Source organism: Echinops telfairi, unplaced genomic scaffold (genome assembly GCF_000313985.2).
Source record: "Echinops telfairi isolate 266 unplaced genomic scaffold, ASM31398v2 ScPeMD7_23;HRSCAF=83, whole genome shotgun sequence".
NCBI lineage: Eukaryota > Metazoa > Chordata > Mammalia > Afrosoricida > Tenrecidae > Echinops > Echinops telfairi.
In genome coordinates this window covers 27851581-27862969 of record NW_022103920.1, presented here as the reverse complement: position 1 = coordinate 27862969, position 11389 = coordinate 27851581, and the positions used below count along the sequence as shown (strand labels likewise).

The window sequence follows — 11389 nt, the reverse complement described above, 5'->3', positions numbered from 1 at the left end:
GAAAAAGACATTATTCTTGTAAAGTGGAGGGACATGAAAAATGAGGAAGATTCTTGATAAGAAAGACTGGCATAGTGGCTGCAACAATGAGCTCCAACTTGGCAACATATGTGAAGATGGTGTGGGCGCGAGCTGTTTCCTTCGGTTGTACAGAGGATCAGGAATTGGCATCGACTCAATGGCACCTAACAACAACAACAACAACAACAACAACAACAACAACAAAAGTGTTTCTGGGAGCGGATCTCCATGTCTTTCTCCCATAGAGTAGTTGGGTGGATTTGAGCCTTCTTGTTAATGGCCATGTGCTTAAGTGTTGAACCATAGGGCTCATTACATGGGATCTAGCGAAATAGTATTTATCTGTCAATGATATTAAGTTATAACTTAAATTGCTAGGTTAGTGTTGAGTTGATGCTGATGTTTGAATTGGTGGCCAACTGAAAAGAGAACTGGGTTGTGTTTATTCTGATTTTGGGTTTTGTGTAAGAGGGTGAGTTAGATTGCCTTGTTCAAATCTTGGTTTTACCACTTACTATTTGTGTAACTTCGAGCATTTTTGAACCATCTTAATCAGTTTCTTTATTGTAAAATGCACATCATTAGAGCATATTTCTGTAGAATTTTGGGGAGAATTAAATGAGTTAAGCACATAAAAGAGATATTCTGGAACATAGCCACATCACAATCTATGGCGCCCATGCTGTATACATGTTAGCAATTCTCTTCTGTAAATATTAGAGTCTCTACATAAGTGTACAAATACTCATTATTTGCATTTACTTCTATGTCTGCACATGATGTAAGCAAGTCTTAAGTTTACAGCATCCACTTGATTGCTACAGGGCACAGGAAAAATTTCACTAATGTTTAAAAATAATAGCAAGAGCCAATAAAACGGTTTAAAACTATTCAGCAAAAAAAAGATTCTGAGCTTTACTCCAGAAACTAAAACTAATATTTCATCACAGCTTGTATTATTGTATATCTGGAGCAAGCCTATTATTTGCTACTATCTCAGAAAATCCGAGAACTCTTTTTAAGGAAACATGGAGACTGTCACTTGGATTTCTAGTGACGGTTTCCCAAGTAATACTTAACGAGTCAGAATAAATAGGAAAAAGTAAATACCCCAAGCAAACATTAGGCATAAAATCTGAGAACACGATTCAAAGGCAGAAGATATTATGATAACCCTGTTAAGATTCTGTTCCTGATATGTGTGTATCTGCATTACAAAAACTCTTAGTATGGCAAAATATAAGAAATATTTCAAAATAAAAATGTTAAACAATTCTTCAATGTACTAAATATGAATTAAGAATGATTTCCAACACTGGCTATAGAAAAAATTCCCCTCCAACAGTTAGTATTAAACCAAATCTAGTGTGTCAAGATCAACAAAATTTGACACTCATGTTTGCTCTGCCAGAAGCGATATCTTAAGCCTTTGCCTTTATGCCTAGCCAGTGCTCTTTGTATCTGCTGATAAGTTCTGGGCGTATACCTGCGTGTTTATCTTCCCCGACTTTTTTTGTAGGAGTGTTTTCTTAACTAATTACCATATGGTATGTGAAATTTTCTATCAAAAGTTTTGTTAGCCTTTGAAGTGCATTCTCTGATCATGGAAATCATCAGCTAGTCACTGGTGACTTGATGTTAATCAATTCCCCAGGCCATGGGATTATATATTTAATAGAAGGGGGAGGAGGTCATTATGTAGTATGTTATGATTCTGTTACTTCTGCTGTTTTTGAGTATTGGGACTACCTTTTCATGTCATTGGATGTTCCTACTTAAGTATTTTAAGAAGTTATCAAACTTATGGCTGTGCCATAATGTATTTAATTAGTTCGTCATTCTTCCATATTTAGATTGAGTTTTTCGTAGCAATTTTTCACTGTTGTAAACATTCATCAGTGCACAACCATTTACAAATTTAATCTTATATTTTCCAGGAAAAATGTAGGAATTTACCTACTGTCTTGGTGCTAAGGTCTGAATCAGTCCTCACCACTTTTAAAGTGCTTCCAAATTACTAAGTGGATGAGGCACATTGTTTTTATTAACATTACTCTCGGTTCCTAGTACATTTAAGCAGTTTTATATAACAGTCATGCATCTATCTGTCTTGTCTGTCCATCTATCAACCTCTTCATCTATCTGTACCCATACAAACATACACATGTAAACTGTGTGTTTTTGTGAACTCCCTTTTCATATTCTTTTCCTGTGGTCTTTTGGTGTGTTTGTCTTCTCCTTCAACTGATACACGAGACTATGTTTCCTCCAGTCCACCACTTGCTTTTGCATTTTGCTCTGTCTTGTTTTTGTTTATTTTCTAATAATGAGAAGTTTTTATTTAAAAATTTTTCCTGTAAATTCTATTAATCTTTTTCTTTGTGTTTTTGCAGCATATATTTATAAACCTGGCCCTGGCAAATATTTTATGTTTTTTTATTATTTCACATTTTATACTTAAAAATCTAGTGTGCTTGCTACGTATGGTTTTGTATATATGAAATAGAAATATAATTTTACAAAATGAGTATCTAGTTTCCTCAACATTATTTATTGCATAATCTCCCCTTTCTCCACTGAGCTGAAATGGCACATTTTATTATATATTAAGTTATTGTGCATTCTTGGACTTTTCAGATCAATCTATTTCTTTGTCATGCCAGATACTGTTCTAACTTTATAATATGATATACGATCCAGTAATGCAAATCTTCTCACACTTTATTCTTATTCCTCACATGTTTTTAATTAGTTATTTTTCAAATGAAAATTTTGAATAGTTTTGTTCATTAAGTCAACAAATATTTGCTGAGAGTGTACTCTCTGCTAGTTTTGTGTGTGGTGTTGAGATTGATGCACAAACTGAGGCACACCATCTAGCTGAAAAGCAACAAAGTCCACATGGAAGAAGCACACCTGCCTGTGTGAGCATGAGGTGTCGATGGGATCAGGTATCAGGCATCAGAAGTCCCAGAACAAACAATCATATCCATGCAAATGAGGCGAGGAGAGGAGTGAGCGGAATGGAGACCCAAAGCCATCTGTAGACCATTGGACATCCCCTCACAGAAGGGTCACAAGGAAGGGATGAGCCAGCCAGAGTGCAGTATTGCACTGATGAAACATATAACGTTCTTCTAGGTCTGGTTCTTTAATGCTTCTCCCCCACCCCCCCCATCCTGACTCCAATTCTACCTTACAAATTTGGCTAGAACAGGGCATGTACACCGGTACAGATAGGAGCTCTCGACACACAGAATCCAGGACAGATAAGTCCCTCAGGAACAACAATGGGAGTAGCAATACCATGAAGGTAGGGGGAGAAAGGGGTAACCAATCACAATGATTGATGTATAACCACCTCCCCCCTCCCAGTGGGGCGAACAACAGAAATGTGGGTGACAGGAGACAACGGTTAGTGTAAAACATGAAAATAATTTATAATTTATCAGGGGTTCATGAGGGAAGGAGGGCTGGGGAGGGAGGAAACAAATGAGGAGCTGATCCAAGGGCTCAGGTAGAAAGAAAATGTTTTGAAAAGGATGATGGCAACATATGTACAAATGTGTTCAACAAAATGGATGGATGGATTGTGAGAAGAGCTGTAAGAGCCCCCAAGAAAATGATTAAAAGAAGAAACCTTGAGTCACACTTCTTACTGTCCTGGAGCAGAAAACCCCCTTCCAACAAATCCACTTGGGGTTTGATGAGGACTGCATCAATCCTATACGATAATTTTAGAATATAATATTAAGTTTTTCTTCTTAGAAAGTTTATAAGTCTACATTTATTTGAGACCTTCAAAGTATGTCTTATTCATTTTTAGAAAAAATATATTTTAGGGGTTATATGCCTCTTTATAGAACTGTGTTATTATAATATATCTTTTATATTTTTCCATGAGTGAAATCTGTATTTAATGAATTTCTGCTTGGTATATAGCAATTACTTTCTTAGTGAAAATTTTAAAACTTCCACTTATTGAACCCTTAATTCATTTAGATTTTTATCCAGACAGCCCTATGCTATGCTGATGGTAAGACTTTAAGTTCTCTTGTACAGTTTTGATGCTTAGTTTACATTAGCAGAGAGTTAATTATTAGCAGAGAGTTCCAGAAACATTTTCTTACTGTTATTTTCCAGACACTAAAGATACTGCTGTTAGAGTTTTATTAATTGTGATACCCATGGCTGTTTTGAGGGATAAATTCCTGCCCCAGTTAATAAAATATCCTTATGCTCAAATTTATTAGGAACATTTATCAGAGACTGATGAGTTTTATCAAGTTTTTTTCTTTTGGTAGTTAAGATAGTGATAGGTTTTCTGCTGTCTTTTGATTATCTATTAATTAATTTCTCCATGTTAATTGATGCAGTATTCCTGGGATAAAGACATGTAAGACCAAATCAAAATCCATACCCACTGCCATTGAGTCGAATCCCACTCCTAGCCGTCATTTATGGGGTTTCTAAGGCTGTGAAATCATTACAGGAACAGTTAGTTTCATTTTTTCTCCCATGGAAAGGCTGGTGACCTTGGACTTAGTAGCCCAATCTATTAACCCTAACATTTAACCCATAGCTCCTTCTAGGCTCCTTCAACACAGGTACAGTGTATTTGAAACCATCAGGATGATGTTGATTTAGCAGCAGCAATGCAACAGTACAACCGAGTTACCAGAAAATAAAGTTCTATTTAAGTGACTGTAAACATTAGGAAACAACATAACTTTGGAAGTTCGTCATCTAATCACTCTCTTTATATTAAAAACAGCTATGCTTTAGGGTTCGCATTGTAATATTATTCTTAAAAAGTTATCTGGAGATTAATTCACTTATTGCAATTATAACTCGTGAGTTGAGTTTTTAAAATTTTTTTATTTTGGCCTTAACTTTCCTTCTTATTCTGAATGTTCAGCAAAAGTGGGCTCTCTATGCTCTGGAAAATCTAACCGTGTCCTAGGTATGGATAAAAATTTACCCTCATCTTCAGTGACATTAAGCTCTGGGCTAGAGTAGCCCATGAGATTCCAGGAGAGACCAGATATAAGAGGAATGTCTACAGAGGTATATTTTGGGCTTCTTACTTTTTCTCTGGGAAATGGATCTAAATTGAGACTTAAGGTGATTCCCACTAGGAATGTGATCACCTGAGCTGTTTAACCTGGCTCCCCTGACCAGATGGTCTTCTGAATGTACACTGTTCAGACCATGTAGAAACATCCTTAATCCTGGTTAGATGTGGGCCAGCACAATGGCCAGGATTTCTTTGGCTTCTGACATGGGGATCCCCACACTCAGATCATATCATCCCCCAGTTTATTAGTGAGGAAAATTTTCCAGAGCAGTGCAGTACCTAGCAGAAGTTATGTGCTGGGATAAGAACTCAAATTTAATGACTCTGAATTCAGTGTTCAATTCATTGCCACATTGGCTTAAAAACTGGTCTCAGGCCTCTTCTACGAAGATACACTCATCAGGTGAGCCCCTTCTTGAACTGTGGCTGATAAAACACAGCCATTTGATCAAACAGTTACATAAAAGCATGTTCCTCTTCATTACATTCAAACTTCAATTTGCTTGTATTATTTCACGTGGTGGTGAAGCAAAAAGTTTCTGGGACTCTGACAATAGTACCAGCAATGAAAGCATTTATATACAGAAGGCATTCATATTTCAAGAATTTAGGACGTTGCTTCTCCCCGTTATTACAGGGGCGAGATTTTTATATAGGACGGTACTTCATAAATTAACCATGGTATCAGTTACCATTGTTCCTTTACTCCAAACAAATAATCAGGTGATACCTGTAAATGGTTCCATTGTAAATACTAGAGAACAGGTTGCTTAAAGCGGATTAGTGAACACTAGAAGAGGGAGTTGTTGATGTGGTGATCGTGTCCTTGGATGCTACTAGCTCTACATCGTGGGGAAGTTGATGTGGGTGGCTGTTTGCAGGTGGTTCTATTATTGGACTCATTTTCTACCACAGTTAAACTTCATGTTTTCCCCACGAATCCATGCCCTTCCACAGTAATATTTCCAACATCCTTGTGAAATGGCCATTTCTGTCCAAAGGCTAGAAATTAAGTCCTCTTTTAGTTTGAGCAAGACGATAATTAATTCAGTAATGACAGTATATAGAACAAGTCCCGTAGTGAGGTTAATGCAAATATTACCATAAATTTGTTATAGCTTAAAACTAATCAACAATTCAGCAAATGTGGAAAATATCCAAAGTCGGGCAATGGTAAAAAATCTCATTTATTCCTGATAGAATTGTTGAACAGTTCTAGAATACATGAGAAAGCAGCAGGGGTATCAGTGAGAGGAATGTTAATAATACAACGCAGAGGTTTCTTTGAAAGAATAAAGATGAAAAAAGTATGGTATGATACTATTTATGCAAAATTTGAAATCACAGAAATAATATTTTATATCTATTCTAAGGATGCTTGCATGGGTGATAAAAGTACAAAACATGCATGTGGTGATACAAGCTTTTGCGTGGCACTTTATGGACTTATTGATGAACAGCATATAAGGGAAGCTATTAACATGTTATAGTTGGGTAGGAAGTAAGTCATTTTATTTTCAGCACTAGTGTATATCTTTTATATAATTCAAATATATTTAAAATATGGCCATAGTGAGATGAGCGAATATTATATCCATTTTTGTGATGGGTCTGGACATTTTTTAAAGGGGTGACTCTTCTTTCATTACGTCAGACCCTTGGTCTGCACAGTTAATTTGAAACAGAGTCTTGTCTTTAAAGCCCAGAAGCAGCAGCCACCCAACATGAGGGCTCAATACTGACAGCTATCTCTGGGTTACGGAGCCCCTGCTAGAATTGATAGTTTGCAGTTAGACACCCAGAGATGCCTGGTGATCTTCCTCCAGGATCAGCCATTGAAAACTCGGTGGGACACAATAAGACTGACCCAGAGGGGGCTGTCACGAGTCCAACACTGGCTTGGCAATAACCGGCACTGTTACTGCACAGGCACATCTAGGCTATGTGTAGGCTAGGATGCCTTGTCAGGATGTGAAGAGCTAAAGCCGATCTATGCAAACGTCGGCAGGAGGAGGCGAGTGCCACTGGGCATTTGAACTTGATGTCAGTGAGACAATGCTGACTCGCAGTGATGTGCCGTGGGTCCCCGAGACTTCTATTTGCAGTCGAAAGGCGAGTCTTTCTCCTGTGGAGCTGCTGCTGCTGCTGATTTCAAACGGCCAGCCACGCGGCTCAAAGCCCCTTGAGTAATCATGATGCCACCAGGCTCAGAGAGGTTTATAATAAGACATGATAGGGAAGGAAGAAAGCAGATTAAGAGATAAAGGAGAGTGTGGTTGAGCCATTCTGGGGAGTCTAGCCAAGCTTGTAAATATAACTTTGGAATACGCCCATAGGCGTAGCATCATTGCCCTCTAGGGTTTGGCGTGAGACCCTCCCTTCTCTTGTGTTTCCCTTTTGAAGGCAATTTAAATGGACCAGAGTCAGACCACTGGGCTCACATCCCCGTGTTCAGTCTTCTCTCTGATTCCTGCATTTGATTTTCTCATGTAGGTATCCTTACGTTTTCAGGAGAAATGGTAGTGTGTGTGTGTTGCTTCAGAAAGTTCATGGGAAAAGAAAATAGAAAGGTAATAGAATTTTTCCACAAATTTTTTGAGACCCCCCACTTCTTGGATGGGAAATATGGGTAGGAAGTCAGTTCAGGACACGTATAGGTGACTTTGGGAAACACACCTCTGGCCCTTCCTTACTGACTCACAGGCATAGAAGAGTTGATGAGTCATTGGAGATTTGCCTGAGATTGAAGTCAGTTGGCAGCCTCCTTCTTTGAAGTCTGTTCAGGCTCAAAAGATAATAATAGCAGAAGTGATTATCTTTCAATGCTACCAGTGTGGGCTTGCTACTCCCTTCTTGTTGCTAGCTCCTCATGCTTTGGGAAGCTACATTCGTTCTGGAAACAATGCCATTAATGCTAGAAGTGGTTTTGCAAGTCCTACTTTGAAACAACATCAACTCACTTGGTCTATTTAGCCTCTGATTTTGCATCTGCAAGAGCTAGGATTGTAATCACTTTAATTCTTAGAGTTGAAAAGCAAAAGCAATGATCTTATATAAATGGTTAAGCGCAATGCAGATGGTTATAGTTAATAAATCATTCCCCAAACCAAATTTTTGTTTTGTAGCTGCTATTTGCTTTTTAGTTAAAAAAATGAAACAAAGCAAAATAACTCAGGGAATTAATGTTACTATCCATGGACGTACCATATGCCACATGAGGGTTATTTATTAAATTCCCCAATAAAATGATAATGATATCTCCAAAGTTAACCAGTGACATAAACTCTAGATAAAAGAATGGATTTTGATTTGCACTTAATCATCAACTCGACTTAAGAACAATTGGTTCTTGGGATGTGGCTCTGTTCTACACTTGTTCTCTGGAAGAGATCACTAAAGACATGGACACTGTAGAAAAGTGTGGTGAAGAAATCAGAAAGAAATATGTCTGGGGTCATAAATATTTGTGTTAAAACAAGCAGTCATTTAAGTGAGGTGGCAATTAAGTGCACACAGAAAAAAACAAAACCACACCAGTGTGTGTGATCCAAGAATTGTAAACCATAAAATCCAAGACCCAAGACTGGAACTGTATTAAATCTTAAATTCTGAGCACTTAACAGGAGCCGACAACCTCTCCTCAGGAGCACACTGGTAACCAAGACCTAGTGGTTAGCAGCCCAGTGACCAGCCCATCACACCACCAGTGTTCCTCGAGTTATCAAGATATTAAAAACAACACCAGAAGGTTCATGGATGGTATGGCCTTTGGGGTAGCCCTGTTCTTAAGTCCCACTCTATAAAGACGAGCCATCTGCTTCTGAAAGGTTACAGACTTGAAAGCCCATGGAGCAAGGCTACCCTGCCCACGTGGGGCTGCCACGAGCGAGCATCAGCTCAAGACAACTAACAACCACAACAAAAGGTGAAACCACTCATGTTGAAATGGCTAGGTCATCTCATGAACGGGAAATTACATTTACATTCTCCGTTTGCTTCTCTTCCGCAGGAGGTGACCAAAGCAGTACAGCCACTCCTACTGGGAAGAATTATAGCTTCCTATGATCCAGATAACCAGGCAGAACGCTCCATTGCCTTGTACCTGGCCGCAGGCTTGTGCCTTCTCTTCATTGTGAGGACACTGCTCCTGCACCCAGCCATTTTTGGCCTCCATCATATTGGAATGCAGATGAGAATAGCTATGTTTAGTTTGATTTATAAGAAGGTAATGATGCTTCCTTGTCTTCAATGTTACATGTTTTAAATACCACGAATAAAGCGACGAGGCTGGTCTAAGGAAAGACTAAGTGCTGAAATGGATTTGGTAACGGATGCTGGAAGGACTAATTAGTATTTCCAATTTTCCTTGATAAACAAATTCACTTTAATAATTATTGAGCACTTCCTATAAATGCCTTAAATTATAGATTTCATTTTTGTCTTAATGCTATGTTATTATATTTTGATATCCATCATCCCCCTTTGGAATGACTTTCAGAGTCTTCGTAAAAGTAAAGGACAAAATCCTATCTTACAGCAAAATGCTATGTTCAGTGGCAGAAAGGTTATGTGTAAATCTTCGTGACAACCCAAGCAATGAGAGTTCTCACCTGTTGACTTGGACCGTGACACGGTGGTAATGTCGAGTGCCTTATTTGGGGTTAGATTTTTGGCATTCCGTTGCATAGATATTGCAGCTACACCTACGCCTCATTTTGTATATGTTGTCCAAACAAAAAAGGCCCAAGTGACCAAAGTCTGAGTTAGGGAATTCGGCCTAAGACTTAGTTACCTTACAACTAGGATGGATGTGAAACCATTTCAATGGTGCCTGCTTCCACCAACCTGATTCAGTTCTATATGTGATTGCTCGGGTCTTTTAAAGTCACTGTACAGAGCTGTGTTTTATAGAATCATTTGGATTATATTTGATGCTTATTTTTAATTCCCCCAATGTAAAAACTTCATATCTACAGTTGAAAAGGACAGCGAATCTAAAATTCACCTCTAGCAAATAACGCAGAGAACTTCTATAAAGTACATGCAAGGTCAATTGTGCTGTAAAACCCTGATAGCCTTATTACATTTTTTTAACTGTTTATGGAGGCTGCTTAGAAATTGGAGTCATATCAACTTGGCTGCAGTTTTATAGATAGAAGTCAGGAAAACATGAGTAGGGAATAAACAAAAATTTGCATTCTATCCTGAAATTTAAAAAATGTATGAAACTATTAGACCTCATTTGGAATACTATTTTTAAAAGTGCACATTGTAAGAATAACACTCATAATATGACAGTATATGTCCAAGTGACTCAGGTTTATTGTCTCACTTGATCCTTCACCGAACGCCATCATGATGCAAGTTGCTATTCCTATTAAGGAGTCCTGGTGGTATCGCAGTTATGAACTCAGCTGCCAACCAGTCTGAAATCACTTCTTAGGAGAAACATGGGGCTTTCTACTCCTGTAAAGAGTTACAGTCTGAGAAACTCACAGGGGCAGTTCTACTCTGCCCTGTCAGCCCACTATGAGTCAGCATGGGATGGCTGTGTGTTTGGTTTGGAGTTTTGTTAAAAAAAAAAATACTGAACAGTAGTAAGGCCGATTTTTAACACAGGGAGAGAAAGTATGAAGCAGAGGAGAACAAAGAGCAGGTTAGTTTGTACATAAATCCATAGGTAACAGTACAAATATAGCAATATCTGTACTTTAAGACCCAGAAAGTACTAACTTTTCATGGAAAAGTTAGGCACTATTGTTTCTGCCCTTTATTCTGAACTTTGAGTATTTTTCTTACTTATTTTGTTTCCTTCTCTACCGAAGAATTCCAGGGGCATCTCCACATGACACGGCTTGATTCTCTACATTGGGGCTTTCTTGGCTCTTCTGCAATCTTACTCTTCTTCATATCTGACCAGCTTCATTATCATGATAAGCAGTCTCTGACCCTTCCAATGATATTCACAGATTTTTAATAGAGCACCTTTTAAATTCCCCCCATTCTGAAAAAGTATGATTGATTCAAGGTACACTTTAAATAGTGAAGCTACATAGTAGCCAAATGGAGCTGGAGCTGTGACTCTCAGCAGCACGGAGATCACTGAAACCAGCATAGAATTGCGGAGTGGTCGCTGTGCACACAGCTCTCTATGAAGCCCCGTGGAGACTCAGCCACCCAGAGCCCATGCTACTAAAGCACCTCAATTCAGCTCCTTGGATCTCCCCCCACTGACCCTGACCTCAAATTGCTTGGATAATATTTTGAGATGAACTGCTTTGCTCCTTTTGT

General features: G+C 38.4%; 1 protein-coding gene across 1 annotated transcript in view; it reads left to right on the top strand.

Annotated features, from left to right (window-relative positions):
• Window positions 1-11389, top strand: part of CFTR (CF transmembrane conductance regulator) — a 180504-nt gene that overhangs the window by 48336 nt on the left and 120779 nt on the right. The window contains exon 4 of the mRNA XM_045288937.1: window positions 9108-9323. Within this exon, the coding sequence (XP_045144872.1) occupies window positions 9108-9323 (216 nt within the window). The remainder of the gene's footprint in view (window positions 1-9107; window positions 9324-11389) is intronic.